Genomic DNA, 26734 nt, shown 5'->3' with positions numbered 1-26734 from the left:
TAATAAATACAAGTCTGAAACCTACTTGGAATATTGCACTCTAAGCTACCAAGGACAAGAACTGTCATACATAGGATCCCCTGTAGTTTCTGTTATTAGTTACTCTAATATTGAGACCAGGAATGAATTTGCACGTTACAAGGAAGCAAGAGAAGAGGAATTGTGAATCTAGTTGTGTTTCTTCACACTTAGGAACATAGGGAACATAGGAAGCTGCCTTCTGCTGAGTCAGACCCTTGGTCCATCTAGCCCAGTATTGTTGACACTGACAGGCAGCGGCTCTTGAGGGTTTCAGGCAGGATTCTTTCCTTGCCCTACCTGGAGAAGCCGGGGATCGAACCCAGGAACTCTTGCATGCAAAGCATATGCTCTGTCGCACTGAGCTATGGCCCCTCCCACTTCTGGTATAATGTGTGAAGGAAGAATGTGTGAGTGCTGGCAGGATGTGCAAGTTCCCTCTTTACATGCTAACCAGAAACACAAACAGAGGAATAACACAAACATTTAGTTCATGTTGCGTCCCCACTCCTCATGTGAGAGACTGCTTAAAGTTCTTGTCCTATGTTGTTGTTTTAAACACAGATAGGTAAAGTCAAATATGAATTTTTAGATTTAGCTTTCAAGCAGTTTCTAAACCCAAGGGACTTTCTTTGTTGCACCATCCTTGCAAGAATTCATGCCAAGGGTGATTTTTTTTTAAAGGTCAGCTGTTTGCAAGGATAGTCGGCACTTAGGACAACACATTATTTCTAGTTAAGTGCTTAACGTTTTGTCACTGTTGAACGTGGAGGCAAACACAAAATCGCAGACTAAATTTAAACACTGTGCCCTTTTAAAATAAAGTCCTCAATTTGATACTATAGATGTTGTAAATGTAGATGTGAAATACACTTTTCATTAGTTGTACAAAGGTCATTCGTTGTTTTTACCATTAATCCAAAACTGGGAGAGACTTAAAATCACCATCCTTAAAAATCACCTGCTGCACTTCTGTATCCTTTATTTTAAAAAGTAAATGAGTTTGGATTTTTGGTCCTTTTTTTCTTTTACAGTTTAATCTAAGTGCATTCCTTGCTGTGTTTCCTTTTTCCTAACTAGAAGGAAAACATAGGTTTGAAAGACTATATATTTGAAAGACTATATAGACAGAATATATTTGGCAATTCTTATTTTAAAAAATCGGTATTATACTCTGATTGCAATAAATCTTCACTATGTTTTGTAATTTCTAGGCTTAAGTAATGGCAAAGAAGTTGACTGGATGGATTCTCAAGGGGAAGAGCAGCTTCTTTGGCAAAGAATGATTGACTGTCCTGGAGATTCTGTGGAAGGCATATTAATGCTAAGATCCAGCATGGGAAAACGCAGACTTTAAGAAGAATATGACTTGCACAAGAATGACTCCAAGTATATTGCTGAAGTATGTACAGTATATGATGTAGGCTGCTCTCCAGTAGAGCTCCTTCTGTAATAATTTGCACGTAAAATAAGGAAGACAAAGACTCTTCGACTTGGACTTCAAATCTCCTGAAATGGATTCTAAATGCATTCAGCACTTTCCTACAACTACATTCTTACCATTATTCTACCTTACCCAGCTGAAGACAGCAAAGTTGCTTCCAAGGTTGGATTTCCTGGGTGTGACTCAGTAGCTGGAGTAAGGCCTTCTAAAATCATGTACAGAACATAGTTCAAGCAGCTCCTTTAAGTTTGGATTATTTAACATGTTTTCTCAGAAAAAATAGTGATGAATAAATGGGTCAAAAAGTCTGAGTTAGGCCCATTCAGTATAAATTCATTTCAAACAAACCAAATGGTTGGAATGAGCTAAGGGGGTGGGTGTCAAATTGCAGGCAAACTGCAAGAGTAATTACTTCCATCTACTTATCCCTTCCAAGTTCTGCATGTTCATTTCCATGAATGGTTCCCAGTAGTGGGCTTCATAATAAACAGTTCCAGAATCTCCAGTCACTACTCATGAGCAGAACTGTTATTTGGGGGGTTTAGAGATGAGCAAATTTTGCTGACATATAAATGACAAGAATCCCATAAATCTCATCAGCAGTGCACCCACTACATTTCAGCACTTCTTACAGATGTGCAGGCTGGAAGGTACCAAACAAAAGAAATATTTGCCATTATCCTATGATGTTTTGTTGTGCAGATACTAGTTTAATTTTAAGAACTTAAGAGCCATGCTCGATCAAACCAAGGGTCCATCTAGTCTAGCATTCTGTTCATACAAGGGCCAGCTGTCGGCCAGGAAACCACAAGTAGGACATGAGTGCGTCAGCATCTGCCTGCCTGTGTTCCCCAGCAACTGGTGTACATAGGCATACTGCCTGTGGTACTGGTGGTAGCAAATAGCCATCAAGCCTAGTAGCCATTGATAGCCTTCTCCAGGCTATCAGTGGCTACTAGGCTTGATGGCTATGTGGAATTTTTCCCAGAACTGGCATGACACTATCAGAGAGGAAGAGAAAAATTATGTTCTTCGTATTTGGCTGTGAGGCATCAATCACATAATCTATTCTCTGCCCTAAGACGACAGGGTCACTAGTGCCTGTCCCAACATTTCTGAGCATCTCCAAAGGAAGAGATTCTACAATCTCACTAGGTAACTGACCTGCATTTAAGGGGCTGTTTCTTCCAATAATTAACATTGATCTACCTCACTGTTGTAGGAAACTGTGGGTGGAGTGAACAATGGTTCCCCTTCCTCCCAAACCCCTTTTAAGCACTTGAAAACAATATTATTACTTTCCATCATCACCCTTATCCCCTTAAGTTGTACATGTGCAGTTCCTTCAACCTTTTGTTACAGGATTTGCCTTCTATATAGGCCTTAAAGTACATTGCTACTTATGCTCCAGGGCCAGAGTGGAGCATGAAGGGGTTTGAAGTACAGCTTTGGCTATACCTAGCCTCTTCTCTCCTAAACTTCTGGTCCAGTGATGAGAAGAAGCACCACAGCACATTAAACCTGTTGCCACCATGATCCTCTGTCACTGGAATTCAAATAGCACATAGCCACGGCTCCTCCTGAGGAATTTGAGGTAGTAAACTGCCTAGAGGATCCAGAGGGTGCACTGTTGTACCTTCTTGATTAAATGTTATTGAAGGAGAACAGCAGCAGCATTTAGATTGAAGAACTGCAGTGGGAATAAGATCTTTCCACTTTGCCCTGATGTCTACTTTGGATTGCTTCCTTGTGGGCATGGTGTGGATATTGTGTCACTAGAGAAATTTATAGCAATAGGCAACAGGGTCCTGATTGTGATAGAAGGTCCCAGCTGCTGGCTTTGCTATCAATGGGACCAGTTGTTAGCATCAGCTATTGTTGGTACTACACCAGCTTTTGCCATTGAAGCTGCTGATATCATGGTGTACCACACTTCCAGTATGGAGCGGGTCTCCTCTAAGGACAGCACAAAGCTCCATCGGTTTCAAATAAAGCCATAAACCATATGGCTCCGTGCTTCTTGCCAGGTACGGTGCCCAAGTCATTGCTTGTACCATTGAAGCTAAAGCTGACCCCTTAAGAGCAAGCATTGTGAGATTTAGGATGTCATTCATATGAAATATAACTATATGAAACTGTGGGTCAAACTAAACATTATGGTAATCATGCATAGTTTAGTTGTGCACGATAAGTTTTCTTATGCTGGTACAAGTGTGTGTAGCCCTGATTCAGATCAGAACCATGGTGATCTGGGAGGTGGAGTTAAATCATCCCCCAAATTTCCACTTCCCCCTGCAGGGAGTGCTTACCAAAAAGGAGTTTCCATTGACTCGAATGGAGACATTTTTTTCTTTTAGGGGTAGAATTTCGAGAAAAAATGCAGGGGGGACCCTGGATTGCCATGGTCCCAATTGGGGCCATGCATGCTTATACCAGTGTAAAGAAACATACCACACACAGCTAGCAAACAGAACATTTAGTTTGACCCTGTCTTATACAGAATTAGATCATTGGTCTATCTAGCTCAATATAGGTCTACTCTAATTGGCAAATGCTTTCCAGGGTCTTGGGAGGAGATCTTTCCCAGTTACCAGAGAGGGTTTTTTAAAAAAACAAAAAAGAAAAACTGGAAATGCCAGCAGTTGAACCTTGGGCCTTTTGCATGTAAAATATGTGCTTACCAGGGGAAAGAGTTAAAGGCCCCTCTCCTTGGTAAATTTTTGTTAGTAGAATGTTCGTTTATACATTCTTTGCTAATTAACATAATCCATTGGTAGTGGTAGTTGATTTTTAAAATCTGAGTATCTGCCTTTTGCACTCTTGTGGAACAGAGGGATGGGACATGTCCATAATATATTCAAGGTACACTTTAAGCATGAGATGTAGTTTATAGCTGCATTCCCATGAACAGAGCATAGCAAGTGATTATTTATCCAGTCCAGTGACTTAAGTGAGGAAACAGAAAGAGGGGAAGGCACTGGTGTATCCCAGAACAGAAGAGAATATATTCTCAGGTACCTGGAAAAAACGTTATTAGGCCCAAATAATTTTTTTAAAAAATTAGGCACATGAGAATATTTTCTTTTCTGTTCGGTGACTTTAGATAGCATTGCATCTGTCCTGAAAGTTTATTAAGGTGGTCAGCACCAAGGTGATAGCCACCTGGTACAAGCATAAAAATGTAAAACAGGCATGTTTTAACTTTTTTGTTTTTGCATTAAATTCTTGCTGTATCAAGTTTTTGAAATATTAGTTGAAAATATTTTATTTCAAAACATCACTGTCAAAAGATTAGCAACATGAAAAACAGAAGAAAAACATGGGCAAGTATTGATGACAAAACAACCCAGTAAACAAAGTTTAATTAATGTGCAGGAGTCTTTTTGCAAAGGGCTGGATTTTTTGTCACACTCTTTATGGATTTTTGAAATTTACAGCAGCAAAAGGCTGTAATGTTTTCATTTTTAAAATGAATACAGATTGGACTATTATTTACTATGAAATAAGTGGATACTTTGGGGAAAACATGCAGGCCTACTGAGGCTTTACAAATAACTGAGTAAAGAAGGGAAGTGAAAATCAAGGGAGAAAGGGGAAGATATACCCAACTGAATGCAGAGTTCCAGAGAATAGCAAGGAGAGACAAGAAGGCCTTCTTAAATGAACAATGCAAAGAAATCGAGGAAAACAACAGAATGGGAAAGACTAGAGATCTCTTCAAGAAAATTGGAGATCTCAAGGGAACGTTTTGTGCAAAGACGGGCATGATAAAGGACAAAGAAGGCAGGGACCTAACAGAAGCAGATGAGATTAAGAAGAGGCGGAAAGAATACACAGAAGAACTATACAGGGAAGATCTTAATGTCCCTGATAGCCATGATAGTGCAGTCCCTGAACTTGAGCCGGACATCCTAGAGCGTGAAGTCAAGTGGGCCTTAGGAAGCATTAGTAACAACAAAGCTAGCGGAGAAGACAGTATTCCAGCTGAGCTATTTAAAATCCTAAAAGATGATGCTATTAAAGTGCTGCACTCAATATGCCAACACATTTGGAACACTCAACAGTGGCCACAAGACTGGAAAAGGTCAGTTTACATTCCAATTCCAAAGAAGGGCAATGCCAAAGAGTGTTCAAAACTACCGTACAATTGCGCTCATTTCACATGCCAGCAAGGTTATGCTCAAAATCCTACAAGCTAGGCTTCAGCAGCATGTGAACCGAGAACTACCGGAAGTACAAGCTGGGTTTTGAAGAGGCAGAGGAATTAGGGATCAAATCGCCAACATTCGCTGGATCATGGAGAAAGCAAGAGAATTCCAGAAAAACGTCTATTTCTCTTCATTGACTAGCTAAAGCCTTTGATTTTGTGGAGCACAACAAACTCTGGCAAATTCTTAAAGAGATGGGAGTACCAGACCACCTCACCTGTCTCCTGAGAAACCTGTGCAAGGGTCAAGAAGCAATAGTAAGAACTGGACATGGAACAACCAATTGGTTCAAAATTGGGAAAGGAGTACGACAAGGCTGTATATTGTCGCCCTGCTTATTTAACTTATATGCAGAATATATCATGAGAAATGCCAGGTTGGATGAATCACAGGTCGGAATTAAGATTGCCGGGAGAATTATTAACAACCTCAGATACGCAGACGATACCACCCTAATGGCAGAAAACGAAGAGGATCTAAAGAGCCTCTTTTTGAGGGTGAAAGCGGAGAGTGCAAAAGCTGGTTTGAAACTCAACATTAAAAAAACTCAGATCATGGCATCTGGCCCCATCACTTCCTGGCATATAGAAGGGGAAGAAATGGCAGCAGTGACAGATTTTATTTTCTTGGGCTCCAAGATCACTGCAGACGGTGACTGTAGCCATGAAATTAAAAGACGCTTGCTTCTTGGGAGGAAAGCTATGGCAAACCTAGACAGCATAATAAGAAGCAGAGACATCACCTTGCCGACAAAGGTCCATATAATCAAAGCTATGGTTTTCCCAGTAGTAATGTATGGCTGTGAGAGCTGGACTATAAGGAAGGCTGAGTGCCGAAGAACTGATGCTTTCAAACTGTGGTGCTGGAGAAGACTCTTACGAGTCCCCTGGACTGCAAGGAGGTCAAATCAGTCCATCTGAAAGGAAATCAACCCTGAGTGCTCATTGGAAGTATAGATACTGAAGCTGAAATATTTTGGCCACCTAATGCGAAGAGAAAACTCTCTGGAAAAGACCCTGATGCTGGGAAAGATTGAAGACAAAAGGAGAAGGGGACGGCAGAGGATGAGATGGCTAGATAGCATCACCGATGCAATGAATATTAACTTGAGCCCACTCTGGGAGAGAGCGGAGGACAGGAAGGCCTGGCGTGCTATAGTCCATGGGGTCACGAAGAGTCGGACACGACTTAACATCTGAACAACAACACCTTGGATCAATGGTAGATCCAGACTTAGTAATAAAGTCCCACTGATTTCAGTGAGTCTACTCTTAACTATGACTAAGTCTGGATTGAATCCTGTGTATAGATTCAGTTTTGCATTTCAGTAAACTAAAATTGTAAAAGCCTTTGGCTTTATGGCACTGTGTGTATAGGATGTAATATTTAATATATAATGAGCCTAAAACATAGCATGTGAACCAGAGCTCATTTAAGAAATAACTTCTTAGTGGGGAACTGCATTAGTTGATGGATGAGGCACAGCAGCGATTTAGAAGCAGCACACCATCAGTAGTTTGGGTCCATTTCAGTGTTCAGAATTTACTTGTTCTATTTACACTCTGTAATTCTTGCCATAAAATGGCCTTGATAGGTGGTGAACATTGACACTGTGATATACCAGCAGCCACCTAAAAGGCTAGGGTTGTGGATGCTGTGTGGATGTACAGATGCAGCATCAACCTGAAGTGTGAAAATGTTTCCCATTTAATCATTTTGTATCCTCCTTTGAACAAATGTGAAAAAAATGAAGGTGATTGGCTGCATATCTGACTTTTCTTTTTCAAATTATTCTGGTTTGCTTGGGATTGATATATGGTATACTCCTCTGACTGCTTTACATGCTGCTCAGTAAGGTCTGTGTTAAAAAACCCATTGTTGTTTCTCTTTATATGAAGTGCCAGAAGCCTAATGAAGACTGACTTAATTGTCTCACCTTAGCTATAATACTGTGACTCGCACACACCAGAGATGAATTAGTGCAGGCACTGTGGCATCTTAGAAAACATTCCTTTACATTTCTTTTCCTATCTCTGAATACTGTTACACAACCAGATCACAGAACATTAACAATACTGATACTTCTAAATAATATGTTATCAAAATACCAGTTTTTGTAGGCGTTTAACTGTAATGATTTCATCTTTTTTCCTGTATACCTGTGTGTTGTATTTTAAAAGCCTAAAAGGCAGATAAGGCTGATAAAACTGTATATTCTTACATTGGGAGGATCACTGGCTGACAGACCCAAAGTCCTGTCAATCAGATGGTATTGGAAAGGGGAAAAAAGTTAAAGGCTGCAATACTATACCCATTTACCTAGGAGTAAGTGCTATTGAACTCAATGGGCCTTACTCCTGAGTAGACATGTATAGGATTGCACTGAAAACTGCCAAACCAAAATTGCACTCATACTTCACCTGTTCTCTGCATCGGCTGAGCTTTGTAGAATAGGTATTACGGATGCCTAGGGTATAAGAACAATAGATCCTCTAATTTCTACAGGGTAAATGTATGCACTAAGTTATAACTTCTATAACTTACCATAAGACACTGAGTTAGCTCATGGGTCTCTTTGCCTTCTCTCTGGCTAGCACAATAGGTTGGATCCAGGATCTGCCTTCTGTGAACGGGAGGGCTCTGCTCATAGAAGGTGCCTCAGCCTGATTTTGGGGGATCCCGTTGCCCCCACACCACAGCTCACCTCTTTCAGCAGGATCCCTGGCTCTCTGTGAGGTGTTTTCAAGTGATGGGGTAGAGGCTACCATGGGGAGTGGGAGAAGCCACTTCCACCTAAATCTGGATCCAATCCTATGGGAAGCAACCATCTTGTATCCCCTCTTGTAATGCAAGTGAGTGTCAACTTGTAAAATGATAATGGTGTTGGTTCCTTCCTATACCTAATTCTTAAATGACGAAGTTGAGTAGCACAACTCACTTGAGGCAATAAGTTATACTAACTGCATGCTTTAACTACTGTCCTGCAGAATTTGATCCTGTTAGTTTTCATTCAGATGGCATGGGCAATGTATACAAATAAGTGTGTTCGTTGTTGTTTTTAATTGGCAAAATGCTTTGTGGGTGTGTTAATGTATTTATTTTTGTTAGAACTACATCTTATGGAACACTTACACTGGGCATTAACAATATCAAATGATAAAATGGAACTAATTTATATTAAGCTCTGTTAAAAATCAGGCAGAACTTTTTTCCTATCCAAGCTTGCTCTATTGTACTTTCCTCTGTATTTGTACATTCAGATTTATGGATTGTGGAAAAAGATACGACTAAGCTCATTTGTAGTCATTGTAGAGTAAGGCCTTATTTTGTGTACAATTAAAATCCTTTGCCATGTAAAATTTTCAATCCTTGTGCAAGAAGAATGTTTAAACAGAAAACTTTAGGATACTGTTTCCTAAATTTCTCATACTTGGGGCACTTTTTCAATTGAAATTGGACGTACACTCTTCAGACTTGTAGGCAAAGCTCTAAATGTTTAACAAAAGAAACAGCCTACCCTCGGGACCTGTTCAGATGATCATGGAGGAGAAAATAAGTCATGGTGGCTTATTTCTCCCACTGTGCATGCCAGTCGAAATTGCATAATTACCCTCAGCAGTGCAACTTGTTGGACCGTGCAAATCTGGTTTGTTGCCATGGTTAGCAAGCCACCCCAGAAACCTACAACAGCCCATGGATTCTGGGTGGTGTGTTAACCATGGCAACAAGTCACTTGCCAGGTTTGCATGATATGGTAAGCCTTGCCTGTGAGGGTAATTATGCAAATCCCCCCTACATGGGTCTGTGGCTTATTTCTCCTCTGTGATTGTGCAAACAATCACAGTGGTAACACCACTTCAAAATATTTGCTCAGAAAAGTTTACTTCCTACCTAGATACAATAAAATGGTGTAGCCAGACAGCAGAAGCCACGCTAGGATACTAGCCATGTGGTTGCTAATTAAAAGTTTTGGGTTGGATCCAGATGTAGTCATAACTAGGTCTGGGTCCAAGCCTTCATACCACATAAAGGATGTTTTCTTAACATCTGAAATCAGGCAGGTGTTCTACCATTTTCCCCAGGAGTGGTCTCACAGATAGCGTCTTAAAGAGTGGATTAATTCCATACCCGAATAGTTGTGGCTAGCACTATAAAAATGCAAAACAATATTTTTATTAAAAGATCTGTAAAAAGAAATGAAATCATTTACATGGGGAGTAATGTTCAAAGTCGCTTTGGAGACCTAATCAAGCAAATTCAATCCTTTTACAAGACCTGCTGAAAAAGAGAATAAATCTCCGAAAATAATGAAAAAGGCATCATTTGTATATTAAATGAAAAGTTCCAAACACACACAAAGCTAAACACATACATACATTAAAAACAAGTTATGTACATCAGTGACTTCCATAATTCATGCTCTGTGTAGCACCAGAAAAAATAAGGCAGCAAAAGTACTGGCATACGAATGGCTGTAATCCAGAATCAGGGACAGGACTGGCCAGCTTCTGCTTGTAATTTCATATCTTCTTTTCTTAAAGGGAAAGTGTCAATGAGAGCAAAGAGCTCAGCAGCAGTTGCTGGGAAAGGATACCGCTCTTTGTCCACACCATGTTTATCAACCACCACCATATTGAAGTTATAGTGGGGGATGCGAAGCAAGAGCCTGAGGATATGAAGAGAGAACCAGAACTGAAATGACAGCTGCTACAGCAAATCCTTCACAAATTACTAAATTATATCTAGTTGTTTAGAAGCTGCAAGGAAAGCTGCTTTTCAAGGGTGCATGCCAAGTTTGTTTCTGTGCTGTGGAAGCTCATATGCAAACATTAGAACCCCTGCATAAGGTTAGTGACGATGTGTAAAGCTCTACACATGAGGGGTGTGTGACTATGCCAACTCCACCCCCGCCCCCCAGCGGCCTCTACACATGCGGGGAGACTGCATGCACTGGAGAGCTGCCTCTGTCACTGGAGGCTCTCCTTGGGATTGAGAACCCTGATTTTCTAGGGTTCTAAATCTCAAGGAGAGCCCCCATGGATAGAGGAAGCTCCCCAGTACACATCCTAGAGGGTAACAAGAACAGTGATGGGGGGCATTCAGTCCCATTCCTCATGTGTAGCTCATACAGGTTATTAAAATACTTGTGTAGGGCTACAATATGGGGCCATATTGTCCACCTCTCCCCTTTCCTTTACAAGTAGGAGAGCAGCATGGACACAAATGCGCCTGTTGAAGTGGAGCCTATGCCCAACAAACAGGGAATAGATAGCTGAAAACGCCATTCCTTCCCTGCTCTACAAAAAGATTAGTATGTTTTACCAGGGTAGCTGCACTCTTGTGGGTAAAGGGCAGAAAGACTCTGTCCGTCGAAGGCAGTCAAAATTACTCTTGTGCGGCAGTTAGGCTGACAAAAAGATCAGGTAATAAATGGATCTCTTTGCGCTGGGTGGGAATAGGGGTTGTGCTCAACACCACTGTGAGTATACCAGTTGTGGCCATGAACCAGCATTCAGAAAAGCTACTCAATCCTGGGAGGAATTGAGTGCCAGTTTTAATATGTGGCGGTACCTTGAATATCCCACGTGTACAGCTCTAAGCCAACCTCCTACCTCCTACAGACATCAGCCCCATAAAAAATAGAATATTGTCATTTCCCACAAGCTCAGCATGTAGCCATAGTCTACAGGAGACAGACTTTTCACGTGGATAAGACACGGTAAGTGGCACGTGGCAGATCCTCAGCTTCAGCACAGTGGAGCACAAGACTAGACATTGTAACGTGCTCTATTTCTATATATTTCATTGTGACTATCAAATTATCATGCATTCGTAAGCAATATTCTCCCAATTTATACAGTATTTCTATTCAGGAATGCTGTTTGCTCAAGAGAATTCCACATCACAAGCAAATATGTGCAGGGGTGGGAAGGAAACAGTTCTACAGCATTTTCATTATAGATATTTTAATTTACCTGAGTTGCAAAGCCAGAGCAGGAGGTATCAATCTTAATCCTATTCTTCCCAGCTGTGCTGGATAGACCCCAACCAACTCTATCACAGTAACGTGTCGGAGATCTAAACCACACTGTGCTGGCTAAAATAGTCAATGTAAGAAATGGAAATAAACATCAAGTGAATTAATTATAAGAGAAGCATATGTATAATATAAACTGTGCTTATCATTGCAGTCATGAAAATCTAACCTAAAGATGAGGGACTTGTGAGAAATAAGGATGAATGCAGATGCACGTGGGGGTGGGCAGAATTAATAGACCTGGATCCAATTTTGGCACGTTACTTCAGTTTTAAAAATATTTGAACACTAAAGAGAACATTCCTCCCGTTTGAAAGACACCATAAAGTGTTTTTTCCTCTATAAAATAGTTGTATTTTGCCTTGAAGAAAATATATAATTTGCTGCGCACATTTTATATATTAACTGTTTCTGGAAATAGACCGATATTTGTCTTTCTTTCCAGTAGGTTACATCTAGGCCTTCATGTATTCTGTGACTGCATCATACAAGCACAGTACCTAGTATTGGCCACAGAACTCAGTATTGGCGACAGAATTAAGCATTTCAACTTTTGTTTCCAGTTTTTAAAGCTTTTGACTTTTTTAGCCTTTAAAACAAGGGTGGGGAACCTTTTTCAGCCAGAGGGCCAAACTGACTCCAGGCCAGTATGTTGTGGGCTGCATGACATAGTGGATAAGGACACCACCCTTCTGGCCTTCAGCCCCTTTGCCCAGACCCCATTCAAACACACACACACACTTCCACCTCCTGACCACCCCCCAAGCCTTTTTAAAAGCCTGATGCAGTACGGGGGGAGAGGCAAGCAAAATCTGTCATCTCTGATCAGCTGCTTTTAAGAAATTTTGATCGGGGGGGGGGGGCCTGGGGAGAGGGAGTGGAGATGGGGGAGAAGCTGGAAGTCCAGATGAGGGATGCCTTGTGGGCGGTTTCAGGCCTGTGGGCCTGAAGTTCCCCATCCCTATTTCAAAGGGTGTGAAATAGGCTTCAGAATGTGTCAGCTCTCTCCAACCATTCTTCAAAGGCTTATTTGTACACAGGTAGATTTCTTTGTTATGAATATAGGTGTCAAGCTGGAAAGGAACCTTGAATAACAAGAACAGCAAAATAACGTTGAGCCATCTCTGTATTAAAAGTTAAGGCTCACCTACTGCTTCTACAGGAGTTGTCAGAAGCAATTAGTGTCATTGTGAAGAAAGCAGACATAAACAGGATTCACCCAAAGCCATATGAATACTACTGTCTAATTCAGTTAGCCTATGCCTTGGATCCAGAATTCCAGTGAGCAGAATTCTGCTCATAGGACTCTCCTGCAGGAAGAGGAGGTGGGAGATTATTTTTTTACTGATTTCTCCAATAGCTTCCCTATGCCCCACAATCCACTCTGGAGGGTTGCCCCCCCCCCCGCCCCAAACACTGAGCGACATGGCACAGGAGACTGAAAGGGGAATTATGGCAATTGCTTCCCCCTTCCTCCAGTGGGAGCCTCTTCTAGATCTCAGTCCCTTCCACAACCTGTAATTAATAACTAAGCCAGATAATCATAACTTGTCATAGGAGAAAGACAACATTAGTCACACTATACATCTGCATTAGTTTGGGTGGACTCAAACTTCTGCTTATATTGATACCACACCTGCAGTATTCCCAACTGTAATCTATAGAAATAATTGGCTGCAGTGGGGGTGGATATAATGAGCAGCCTCCGTTTCTCATAAAACTGGTCCAGGAGTGCCGCTGCAGTCCTCACAGCAACATTAATATTCATGGCTGAAATTACAAGCAAGAAGACAATGATCATCACACTAAAAGATCTGCTTTTAAACCCACAGCACTTGGAGATCATGTTGATTTATTTAGATGTGGAAACCAGCAGGGAAGAGATCAGATGGAAAGAAATTTTGAGTCAATGTGTTCTCAGCTCATGCTAGTTCAGTTTCTCAACAGCAATGAAAACTACGGCTTCTTCAAACAAGAGAGAGATGTGCAGCCTAATCCTATGTATGTTTGTGCAGAAGGAAATCCCACTGGTTTCAACTGAATAAATCTGCATAGGGTAGCAGCCTTAGAGCCTTTCTGGACGGCCAGTTAGTAGTACAGCAAATGAAGCCCCCTTTCACACACTCACCCATCAGCATCTGAACAGTTTCCCTGTGGTCTTGGGACACATCCAGAAAGTCGTAATTTTAGGGGTAACACGTAGTGATCTATTCCAACACTTGCATGCAAAGCAATGTCATATTTTATGACATTACACTGGCATATTGGTACATCACATATGAGAAACATATGAGACCACGTTATACTGTGTTAGACTATTAATCCATCCCAGTATTGTTTGCTCTGTCTGATAACAGCTCTCCAGTGTCTTGGGCAACATTCCTCCTAGCTTTTGAGATCCTTTGCTGGGGTCTGAACCTGGGACCTTATGGCAGCAAAACATGCAGAGAGCTTCAGCTATGGGGCTGTATAGAAATGAAATAATAATAATAATAATAGTCCCTACCACTGAGCTCTGAGCTCTCCCCTGATACACATAGTTCTTAGCAATAGTCTGTCAGCTATTAATCTAGACTTGCAGAGTACATACGCATTCTGCAAACATATGGCCTAGATCTTGGATCTAGTGACCAGGATAGGGGGAGATAATCATGCTTAAATCTTTTCACTCACAACCTGTAACAAATTACTGCTTCTTCCAGATGCTAACTGGTATCTAGTTTGCAAAATCTGCATAGAATCATAGAATAGTAGGGTTGGAAGGGGCCTACAAGGCCATCGAGTCCAACCCTCTGCTCAATGCAGGAATCCAAGTCAGAGCATCCCTGACAGATGGCTGTCCAGCCTCGTCTTGCACATGTTTATGAGTTGGCAGGAGAATGTAGGTGGTTGTTTGATAATCATTTTCTATCAAGAAAGAACAAGAGATCAATAGAATGAGAACAGATGGGAGATGGAAAGAAATCCCACAAGTCAGAGTAAGAAATCTATACACAATGGGCAGCATCCAAGTTGACAAGAGCAGTAATGTCAATTAGGATGTGGTAAGGTAAGGGCCCTCTAACAGAACACCAATAGTGTTAGTTGGTGCGACAGGATTCCCTGGAAAACCTGTTGTGCCAGCTAACACTACTGAATTATACTAGAGGTCTCTTATGCCAGAACAACCTAATTTACACTAGCACTCATGTCAACTTGGATACTGTCTGATGTCTCTGGTCCATGCAACTCATTATCAAAGTTGTTTCTTTCACTTCTCAGCAGAGCTCCCTCCCTCACCAACACCACACCCTTGCTCTGGAGTACTATATCACAAGCTTCTTTGTTTAATAAAAGAGTTTAATAAAAACACAACTTGCAGTGGGAAATAGGAAGGTGGCATTTGGAAATAAACATAAAAAGCTCCACTACATTTGTGCAACTTCTCACAAACTTCTGTGGATCAATGCTACTGAATCCCTCTGCAAAAGGTGAGAAATATCCTGACACTAATACAATGAAATACTGGAATTCCAAGGTTAGCAGCAGAACTCGTATTTTAGTCCTATTTGAGATAAAGTTAAAATTTATAAAACACACCGGGCTCACTGTTCATTGGCAAAATGAACACTTAATCCTACACATACCCTCTACTATACAAAAACAACTTTGAACAACTGAAACTGTTGAAGCATGTGGACCAATCATTACATTTGTGCTACGCAAACTTTTCATGCGATACATGAAATCCTGTCCCATATGCTGCCCTTTTACGGGAATAGTTCATTACTCACGTACGTGTACAAGTTGGCTCAGTTCCTGACCAGCCTAAATTGTACTGGCATACTCTTGCTGGACTTCCCTGCAAGTCGTACCCACCAATGCAGGAAAATTCACAGGTTGCACCATAATTATTCCCATCACCAGAACATTTTATGTAACCATTTTCCGGAGCATTTAGTTTCCCACAGCGCCTGACTGTAAACACAAAATGACACAAGCATTCAGTACTTCATTGTCTCTTCTAATATATCATTAATTAATTGAAAATTAATAATGTAAGTTTAATGTTAGCCTTCAGAGGTACTTACAGCTTTTGATTTATAATCATTTTGACATATATATAAACTTACCAAGTGGTCGTGTTATTCACATATATTCATTGAGAGCTTAGAACCATTCATTAGTGCCCCGCCCAGACACCTCTTGCCCTTCTTTTTTCAGAAATTGTGGGGCACGGTTTGCCAATTCCAATGAGCAGTCTGGCTTGGCAAAGGTGAAGAGAGGAGTGTGACCTTAAAGATTTATGTGAGAAATAATGTTCTCACAGCAGGAAGCACTTCCACACGTAAACCTTAACTAAAGATCTATAATTCTTTAAGGCCTTGTATGTAAATTACCTGGAATAATCTGATTGCCACTACTTCCTGGTATTATCTACATCAGGAGTACACAACCTTATTGGCTCTTATGGCATTAAGTGTCGACAGAGGGCCCGAGGCTGCACCTATGTGCGTGCACACATACACACAATCACTGGGGATGGTGGGGAAGGCTGCTTCAGGGGCTGCTGAGGGAGGGAGGGGCTAAAGCCTCCTCTACTCCCTGCAGGGCCCCTGATGGGCACTACTGCTTTCTCACTGAGGCATGAAAGCAGCAATGCAGATTGATGGGGGGGGGATGCAGCGGGAGGATGGGGCTGCACAACCCCCATGTGGTCCCTAGTCTACATCTTCAGGTAACATTTAAATGGGGCTGAATTCAGTGGCTGTGCAAATATTCTTACCTCTGACTTTAACCAAAAATTTGCAGGTTCCCTTATTCCCAGCTCTGTCAAACACAGTGTAGTGGATTTTGTGGTCACCTTCTGAAAAATGTGATCCTGGTGGATGTCCTTTCAAAATAACACTGAAAAATAAAAGAAAATAAGACCAAGTTGGTTGTTGTTCTTGTAGACAAAAACAAGCATCAGACTGACAAAAATATTTAACAAATGACTGTATAGTACCCTTATACTACATAATTACAAAAATTGTGCATAATAAATACAAAATAAAAAGTAGGCTCACGATAATTACAGAAATTGTGCATAATATGGGCTTACATTCTGGATGGGGTTACATTCTGGATGGGGCTGCACTCCCTTTGAAGGAGCAGGTTTATAGCTTGGGGGTTCTCCTGGAACCACCTCTGTCACTTGAGGCTCAAGTGACCTCGGTGGCATGGAGTTCCTTCTACCAGCTTTGGCTGGTGGCCCAGTTATGCCCCTAACTGGACAGGGATAATCTGGTTTCAGTAGTCTAAACTCTGGTAATCTCCAAATTAGATTACTGCAGTGCACTCTACAGGGAGCTGCCCTCGAAGACTGTTCAGAAACTCCAGCTTGTGTAAAATGTGGCAGCCAGATTAATAGTCAGATAAGAAGATCTGAGCATATAAGAACAATTCTGGCCTGCTTGCATTGGCTGCCTGTATGTTTCTGAGCCCGAATCAAGGTGCTGGTTTTAACCTATAAAGCCTTGCACAGCTTGGGACTGCAACACCTGATGGAACGCCTCTCCTGACCTGAACATACCCAGACACTACAATCAACATCTGGGCTCTCCCTCCGAGCGCCACCTCCAAAGGAGGCTCAGAAGGTGGCAACCAGGGAGAGGACCTTCTCAGTGGTGGCCCCCTGACTTTGGAATGAGCTCCCCATTGAGGCCCACCTGGCACTGACACTGCCATCTTTTCGGTGCCAGGTAAAGACCACCCTCTACTCCCAGGCATTTAATGGTATGTGATGAGGCATCTATGTCTACTGTTTTTGAACAGGTCTATTAGGGAATATATTGTTTACTTAAATTGCTTTTAGCTGTTTACATTGTTTTAATTTTTCTGTGACAAAATTTTGAACTGTTTTTGTTTTGTTGTATTTTGTGATGCCGGTGCATTTTTATGAATTCTTGTAAACCGCCCAGAGAGCTTTGGTTATGGGGCAGTATAGAAATGAAAGAAATAATGATAAAGAACAGTCTTGACAGGCTTCCAGGTATCTGCCTGTTTCAAACCTAACAGAGATATCTAGGACTTTAGGATCACCAATCGCTTGTGCAGCCAGACTTACTTTGCCTCTACGAAGGATAAGACAGGAAGTAATGCAGCACAAGCCACTTGTGCATACTTATTTCAAGGGTTGGATACCATATATTACCTGCGCATCCAGCCCCTCTGTGTTGATGTTTACTATAATGCACACAGCTTCACTCACTCTGTCAAAATGCCATCAGCAGTATCCCGTCCCTCTGGGGTATCCCAGAACACTCGGGCTGTCAGTTTATTGGGCTCTGCTGTTTTCTCCTTTACACTTGGGCACTGAATTCTAGGAGGCTCCATGTCTGTAAATAAACACACACACAAAAGAACACTGTTGTTTGGCTGAAACTGGCATTATTCAAGAAATATAAATTGCACATTTTTAAATGACAGGAATAACCTTGAACAAGTTCATCATCAGGCTGATACCAGGACACTCAAAAGTAGACTCTGAAGTATAACTCCAAAGGGTGCAATCCTATGCATGTTTAAACAGAATAAAGTCCCACAACTCCCAGCATCCTAGGAGTTGTATGAGTCTAAACCTGCATAGGGCTGTACCCTGAGAGATTTAAATTCAAAAATTATTTAAATGTTGATTTTAAAAAAAGAAAAAGGCTGTTTGAAATTAAGGACAAAGTCTCAGGAAAGCACTGAGTGCTTTTACACAGTGTAATTTCCACTGTACTGTTCTTTTCTTCAGTTTTGCTTTTGAAAATTCCTCTGAGTTCTAAAACTATCACCCTACCAGTGAAGGGTCAAAAAGGACCCTTCATAAAAAGGAGTTTTTCTCAAAAGTCACCTTTCATTTCTAATTGTTAAACACTCCCTTTCCTAGACATTTTTCCCCATTTCTGATCACATACTCACTGAATTTTCACATCTAAACATCTTAAAAAAAAAAAAAAAACCCTCTTCACAGCTCTTGTTTTTAATGGCTAACAAGGAGCAAATAGTGGTAAAATTGGTCTTTCTGTAGATAGTTAGTGACAAGGAGAAAAATATTCTATACATCACAACAACAAGAACTGTATAGGTTAAGTGTAAGTGTACATAAGTGTGGGTGGGTGTACATATTATTTCTTTTCAGTGCTTTGTTTTGGTTGAATAATTTGGAGAGTTGTTGAAGAATCTGGAATTTCTGACGTAAGGCTGGAATTATGGAACAGTTTGGGAAAATAAGTGCGCAGGGCAGGATGACAGAGATGAGGGACTGAACGCTGTTTTGAACGCAAAAAGAGTTCGACCTGCTTGACTAGACAGAACTCTGCCTGGACGCCTCAAAACATTCTGTATGCATTTTGTTCCATTATTGTGGACTATTCATTTTTCTCTGTAACTGAGGGCTGTGATTCATTATATGACCCAAAGGTACTGGCTTCCCAGTACCAGTACACACCACAGGAAGCCCCAGACAAAGTATTCTCAAAGTATGCTATCAAACAAGTTTCGTAAGTATAATACATTATGTTTTCAGCATGGTAAATGCAATGTAGGAAGCAACCTGAAGGGCCAGTGAACCCAACTGCCCTGCTCCTAGCAGCTTAAAAAAAAGAGATCTTTGCATCATGGCAGTTGCTTCCTGCTTATGGCAAATGAGTCATATGATGTGTTTGTCTTAAGCAGAAGCTGGTGATTCTGCATATTACTGCAGCCCTTCTCAATGCATATTGAGAAAGACATGCAAAATTACAGCTGTGTTGGTGCAGAATCGTCTGGACAACTTGTTTACAATGCCCACACAAGGAACAGCCATGAGAACAAGCAGTCCCTGTGGGTAAAGCAGTTGTGTGCATGAACCCAAATTCCCAGTTTTTAGGGCGTTACCTAAACACACAAATACTGAAATTAATTAAAGAAGGAATAGAAACGTTTCTGGAGCAGTGCTTCAAATATATGATGATCAGGTTCCCGTCACAAAGCAGCAAAGGACCACAGTTTCCACAGATTGCTATGAATTTCTGATACATTAAGACAAAAACCATGTGTTACTATAGGAACTGCATCTCCAGGCTCTCATGGATCAGTGAACTCTTCTTGCTGGACCAGAATGCTTTAAGCCATTTTAATTGCTTAGAGACAATCACTATCTAAACACAGCTTCCCCTCCCTCCCTGTTAATTTGTAACAACATAGTGGAGGGGTAGCATTATGAGAATTCACGACAAATTGGAATTTCCTCAACTGGGATTTCTTGTTTGCAGTAATATGACAAAAGCCACAAATTAAATTTGAGCCGGACAAGCAGAAACGATTAAATAAAGGCAAAGCAGTGAGAGCCAGTTTCAGCAAAGCCGGCCTGAAGTGACTCCAATATTGTTTCACAAACATTTACATGAAAGTCATATGGGCAAAAACTGGAAATACAGATACTGGAGTGCTACTGAATCTAAATTTTTGATGATACATTAAAAAGGCTCACATCTAGTACAGGTATCTTTCAGCATTTGTCATCTTATAGGAGGTGGGAAGGCAAGAACATATTGTTGTGTGCATGCACAAAGGAGAGCACTGTGGCTATGCTAGTCTGATAGACCTGTGGGAATATAACCTACTACTACTGATAAGGCATTGAAAGAGACTTCATTTATTTTTATTTATTCCATTTTCCCCACCCTTCCTTCCAAGGAGCTCAGGGTGCCTTAGACAGATTTTCCCCTCCCCATTTTATCCTCATAATAACCCTGTGGGCTGAGAGATAACAATTGGTCCAAGGTCACTAAATAGCCTTCATGGGTGAGTAGAGATTGGAACTCAGGTCCTAGTCTAATGTTCTAACCATCACACCACACTGGCACTTTCAGTAGTTAACTAAACCCCAGTCCTATTGGCCCCCATGTTCAGAGTACTCACAATTGGACAGTTATGCCCAAGCTCTGGGCATGGCCCCACTGGGAAAGAAAGAAAAGTCCAGGATGGCTCTTATGTGGGTCCCTACTAATAGTTTGTTTCTCCAAAGACAGAGGAGAACAAATGCATCCTTGTGCTTCACCTCAAGAGACTATTCAGGTCTTAGCCAAAGCTTAATGGATAATCCTACTTGATACCAAATACAACTTTGGTTTTCCTTGTAGTAGCTGGCTAAGCGGGAAGGTTTCCTGTGTTAGGTGGTAGAGCTTAATATCTCTCGGCAAGCCTTGGATGTGGTTTTAGCTACAGCAATGCAACTGCAAGGTATTAGTTTTATTTTTTGAAACATTTTTAAATCTTGCAGATACCAGAATAGTGTACAAAAGTATGATTAAGATAACACACACAGTACAATAAAAACACTAAAATAACATAATAATAATTAAGCAGAAAAGGCAGCAAATATAACAGAACAGATAAATCATACCGCCCCATTAAAATGAAAGTGCCTGGGGAAACATAAAGGGCTTAGGCTGGTGTCAAAGCAATTGCAAGTTTGGTGCCAATACTCCATGGGGAGGGTATTTAAACATTGGGTGACCATAACTGAGAAAGCTCTCTCCTTTGCTGTCATATGATGTACCCACAATACGTAATGAAGACACAATCTTAGGTCATGGGCAGGCTGATAAAAAGACAGATACACCTGCAGATATTTGGGTCTCAAGCCATGTAGGGCTCTGGGGCTCTGCTCACCTCCACTGGAATTGCATGAGTGATGGCATCAAGTTCAGCTCAAATATGAGTGATTTTATCCTCAAAGCACCTTGCAAACTCGTTACAGCAGGCAGCTGAGGATTCCACGACATCCTCACTGAGGTCTGGTCTAAACAACCTATTCACCACTCAGAAAACCACCTCACAAGCAACACTGTAATAAATTAGGCACAATAATATGGTTTCACTTGCGTCTGGCCATATTCACTATGAGATTTGCACCATCTGTGTTCTAGTTGTCATCCTCCCTGTTTTATAGCCTGTAGATCCCTAGTAAACCGACAGTGCTGGCTGGAGTCAGAGTGCCAGAGTAGCGATCATATCAACAGCCTGTTCCATCTCACCATAGTGTATCATTCAGACTTCCTCCCATCCTCCCCTTCTTTACCCTCCAAATGTAATGGTGCATCTTCTTGATTCTATACGTACCGACACAAGTAGCTGGTCTTCCACTCCAGGCTTTGTTATCCATACATTGTACTATTCGGTCTCCTTTTAACTGATAACCTGGTGAACAATAATACTCGCACCTGGAGTTAAAATATGCACCATCTAAACACTTGAATCCTCCATTAGGTGGCATTGAAAGGGTCTGGCAACGTTTTTCTAAGAGGGGAAACAAACATCAGATTACTGAGGATATTACAAAGAGATTTTGCATGTAATACAATTTATGAAAGAGGAAGAGTTTTGAAAATGAACTTTGACATTTAAAGACATTTTTATGTGGCCAATATGGCCTCTGCACAATCCCAAAAAATATACCTGTTCACAAGAGGCAACACTGCAAATGCATGTCAGCATGTTGGGTAACTAATAAGAGGGAAAACTCTTGCAAGGGAAAACTCTATTAGGGCACAATCCTATGCATGTTTAGACAGAAAAAAGAAGTCCTACAAACCCCAACATTCCCCAGCTAGCAGGGCTGGCAGGGGAATGCTGGGAGTTGTAGGACTTTTTTTCTGTCTAAACATGCACCCTTAGTGTATTTGCTTTCTAGTAGCTCACCCTAATGTTTCTGTCATGTGCTTGTCTTGGTTGATGAATATATGATGTGAATAGGTCTTCCAGTTCAATTTGGCTGTGGAGGATCATTCTGTTTAACCAGTGCAATGTGGTTCATAAAAGAAAAAAGAATGTTTATTTTTTTAAAAAATATTTCCCCTCTTTATCATACAATGAACATGTTGAGTAGATTGGTTTATAAGCTCCTCAGGGGAAAGGCTTGACCTTTTGTACTCTGTAAGCACCATGCACACATGTGGTCTTTTATTAATCATCTTAATCATCGTGATTAATCTTAACTTTTCATAATGGACATTTTTATAACTGCAGGAACCTTATCAAGGGCTGTCTTGTTTGCTCTTGCCATATAATTAGGGCAGACAGTGGTGTGGGTTAACCTGGGACATGGGAGTGGTAATGTGTGGAGGATCCTGCCTTGAGGTAGAGGGCTTTCCTTGGTGACTTCCATGTGGAAGTTAAATATTTCTGTACATGCAACTTTAGAAAAAAAATCGATGAGACTGCACAGAAAAACTAGTTAATAATTTTACTTTTTCCTTCATCTAAGACACAAATACTGTTTCTGGATGGTCAGAAACAGTTGAATTGAAAGCAGATCTTCAGTAGAAGTATACGCCACTCACGTTTGCACAAAACTTTCCCAGACCAGCGTTTGTTTGACTGACAAATAAGCTGCTGAGGACCATGCAGTTCGTAACCTTTCTGACAACGAATGTCACAGTTTGTCCCCAATACATTTTTGTAATACCCTCCATGAGGGCTTCGGCAGCTTGCGTAGCCATATTTCACCTTGATAGGAGAACACCATGGTGTATCTGGTAATAGAAAGACAAATAAGCATACATAAGAAGAAAACGATTTTAAAAATAAAACAAAAACACATGTAATTATAGTATAAGTTTAACTCTGGAGTTGGGCCAGAGTTTACTGGGAAGAAAAAAGAGAGTACAGAGAGATGCAAGCTGCAGATTCATGTGCCGCCTCCAAGGTTACAGCACTAAAGGTTGTTGCTTTTTGTGTGCAACATGTGAATTACATTTTGTATTAAAATGTGCACTTAAAACTTGCACCTTTAAAATCAAAGGAATATTTGGCATTGCTGTGATGAGATGAGGGCTGCTCCTTTAGTTTTCAGCTTGTGGATGAAGTCTGCCACCATGTGGACAGTTAGAATGATTAGATGTTTTATCTTTTCTTTCTAAAAAGAAAGCTAACAGCTGAATTCGTTACAAACAAATGTTACTTGTGTATGTGGCCTAATATTTACTTCTCTTAGGTTGCAATCCTATACTCACCTACCTGGAAGTAAGCCCTACTGAACTCAACTGGACTTACTTCTGAGAACGTTCATGCAGAACAGGGCAACCAAAATGATCAAGGGGCTGGAGCAACTTTCCATATGAAGAATGATTACAACATTTGGGACGTTTTAGCTTAGAAAAAAGGCAAGTAAGGGGGGAACACGACAGAGGTGCATACAATTATGCTTTATGTTGAGAATACTAGAATCTGGGGTCATCAAACAAAGCTGAATGATGGGAGGGTAAGGACAGATAAAAGGAAGTATTTCGTCACACAGCACATAATTAAACTATCTTATTTGCTACTGCTAGATACAGTGATTGCCACCAGTTGGATGGCTTTAAAGGAGGATTAGACAAATGCATGGCAGATACCACTATCATTGGATATATATATTACCTCTAATATCAGAGGCAGTATGCCTTTGTATATCAGCTGTGTGGGAACACAAGCGGGAGGGTGCTACTGCATTCATGGTCTACTTGTGGGCTTTCCATAAGCAGTTGGTTTGCCACTGAGAGAAGAGAATGTTGGACCAATCAGGCATTTTATCTGATCTAGAATGGTTATTTTCATGCTCTTATGTTTGGTCCCATGGCCAAGTGATAGTAGCTTATACTTCAGTTCCAAATAACTGTTAGTTACAACCCCAAATAATGGAAAAGTACTTATTTAAGCCTAGTCTTATTCAGTGTGTGGTGAATCAAATTCCTTGTGGTAGTAAAGCCTTGCCACAAATAGTGCTATAATCAGGGAGGGAGATCAAGAGAGAAAGATCTGATGTAAAATGTGATACTTACACATGGTATCCACACAGCTGGATTCATGTGCTAATGGTGTACATGTAGCCAAGGCAATTTGGTTTACACAAGACTCCAGGCAAACAAATGACACAGGAATATGTTTTTCTTCCATACCCAATGTCACAAAACTGAGCCACAGAAACAGGTGCACAGGAAAGGCATGCAAGAGAGAACATATATGCCACGAATGGGGGATGGAGTGATACAGTCTAGTTAGAGATTTCTGCATCATCTGCTGATTGGATAGCTAGGTAGCAGACATGGGGGAGGGGCTCTGTATATTAGAATGTACCAGCCAAAATGCTGGCTGTAGCTGTGCAGTTTTTGGTTAGTGGAATTAGTTCTGTGAAATTTCTGCACTTGCACAATAGAATTATGGAATACTCACTGCTCTGTCTGCATCCATAGTTTTGGATGTTTGGATATTATGGATGTAAACTGGATCAAGGGGCATTCAAGACCCATTCAATAAAGAATACATCCGAATCCCTGCCTGCTGTCCATACGGCTACCATATACTTCCTGTTTTTCTGAACTTTGGAGAGCTCCAATGTATTGGATGTTCTCCTGTATACAGATTTATATTCCACCCTTCAATGAATTATCAGGATGGCTTACAGGGTCAAGAAATACAAGAACAGTTTACATAAAATAAAAATGCACATCAACAAAATATATAAAAGCAGTGTAAAATCACATGAAGGAAATAAAAGCTAAAACAAATTAAAGGCCTAGGGAAACAAAAAGGACTTTGGCACCAAAATTACATTAAGGTTCTATGGGGAGAGCATTCCAGATTTGGGGTGCCACCAGCATTGAAAAAGTCTTTTCCCCGTAAACACCCATTACACCTCACCTTTTGGTGCACTAGGAAAAAAGACTCTGACTACCATCTTATGGTCCATGTAGACACATGTGGAGAGAGGTAATGTAGTCCCAAGCCATGAAGGGTTTTAAAAGTGAAAGTAGCAGTTTAAATTGAACTCAGAAACAGATTTGAAGCCAGTGCAATTGACGAAGCTCTGGCATAATATGCCCATAAGTGAACTGTGAACTTTGGTTATGGGGTGGTATAGAAATATAGTAAATGAAAATAAAATTAGTTTAGGAGCACTGAGCCATAGCTGCAGGATGTCCCCACTCATACAAAGCTGGAACGAAGAGGTTCACACTACACTGGATGGCAGAGGATGCCACTCTGTTGCAGCTGCCATTGTCAATTATTTTTGCACCTGATCCTTCAACACAGCAAGGATTGGGGATTACCACACAGACTAGCCAACTTCCAGAGAAAAAAGGTTTCTTCCTACCTTAGTTGTGGAGATGCAATACTATGCTTGCCTCCTGACCCACTGTGCTTTTAAGCTATGAATCTTTACATGTTCAGCTCATTTGACATGTAGTGAGTTTTCCTTTAGGATGAGTTTCATGACAAAAAGTCTTTTTTAAAAAAAGAAAAGAAAAAAGGATGCATTTACGACTTACAATTGTCATTGAGACACAGGCTCCTATGTGAAGGTCCCAATTACCACTCTTTCCAAATATCAACTTAAGCTCTCCTTTTTAGAATTATCACTGGTTTATTCTCTTTAGCATGCCGCAGTCTGCAACTCTTGAAGAAAACACATGGTTTGTTGTTGGGTTGTGACCTGTGCGTTGTTCATTGTTAACAAACTACAGTTTGTTAGCATAGCTGGGTTCAGACAGTACAATGACGCATGTTTCAACAACAACCCACGGTTCAACGACAACCCACACTCAACCCATACTCAACGCTTGAGTGTGGGTTATCATGTTGTGTGAACTCAGTCAGTAATACCCTGTTGCCTCAAAGCAGCTATAACAATGTACCAGATCTGCTTGCATGTTCATAGGTGAGCTTACTTGCACAAAATTAGAATTCAAATTCTTATCAGATTAACAGAATAACATTATGATCAACAGCTGTTACATAATAGTCAGGGAGATGCACCCTCCTGCTTAGGTTATTCCTAAACAAACTGCTGAAATGACCAGAAATTTGCAGTTGACCAGCTCAATAAATTCGCTTCAAATTGATTCTATCACCCCACCCACCTTCAATCTTCATGGCTTGGGTAAGTTCGTTAAACTCTGCACCCTCCTAGACACCATCAGTTTCTGAAACTATATCAGCTCAGCACTGAAGCCAAGTAGGCTGCTTGCTGACATAATATCCAGGTTTAGGATAAGG

At 40.9% G+C, this 26734-nt stretch overlaps 2 protein-coding genes across 5 annotated transcripts in view; one reads left to right on the top strand and one right to left on the bottom strand.

Annotated features, from left to right (window-relative positions):
* SYTL5 (synaptotagmin like 5) overlaps nucleotides 1-2247 on the top strand; it is a 102505-nt gene extending 100258 nt beyond the window's left edge. For 2 of the 3 annotated variants that reach the window (XM_084843960.1, XM_084843959.1), the window contains exon 17: nucleotides 1233-2247. In XM_084843960.1, the coding sequence (XP_084700086.1) occupies nucleotides 1233-1375 (143 nt within the window). In that variant the 3' untranslated portion in view covers nucleotides 1376-2247. The remainder of the gene's footprint in view (nucleotides 1-1232) is intronic. The other variant, XM_084843958.1, reaches the window with a different exon arrangement.
* A 6500-nt stretch (nucleotides 2248-8747) lies between these two features.
* Nucleotides 8748-26734, bottom strand: part of SRPX (sushi repeat containing protein X-linked) — a 53383-nt gene continuing 35396 nt past the window's right edge. For both annotated transcript variants that reach the window (XM_084843951.1, XM_084843952.1), the window contains 8 exons: nucleotides 23041-23232; nucleotides 21821-21997; nucleotides 17940-18066; nucleotides 16473-16594; nucleotides 15485-15664; nucleotides 13344-13477; nucleotides 11646-11767; nucleotides 8748-10336 (listed from right to left, as the gene is read on the bottom strand). In XM_084843951.1, coding sequence (XP_084700077.1) covers nucleotides 10156-10336; nucleotides 11646-11767; nucleotides 13344-13477; nucleotides 15485-15664; nucleotides 16473-16594; nucleotides 17940-18066; nucleotides 21821-21997; nucleotides 23041-23232 — 1235 coding nt within the window. In that variant the 3' untranslated portion in view covers nucleotides 8748-10155. The remainder of the gene's footprint in view (nucleotides 10337-11645; nucleotides 11768-13343; nucleotides 13478-15484; nucleotides 15665-16472; nucleotides 16595-17939; nucleotides 18067-21820; nucleotides 21998-23040; nucleotides 23233-26734) is intronic.

Source organism: Heloderma suspectum, chromosome 3, assembly GCF_057233095.1.
Source record: "Heloderma suspectum isolate Gila_16-S chromosome 3, 16-S_ref, whole genome shotgun sequence".
NCBI lineage: Eukaryota > Metazoa > Chordata > Lepidosauria > Squamata > Helodermatidae > Heloderma > Heloderma suspectum.
Note: the sequence above shows the minus strand (reverse complement) of the source record. Positions and strands in the feature narration are given on the sequence as shown.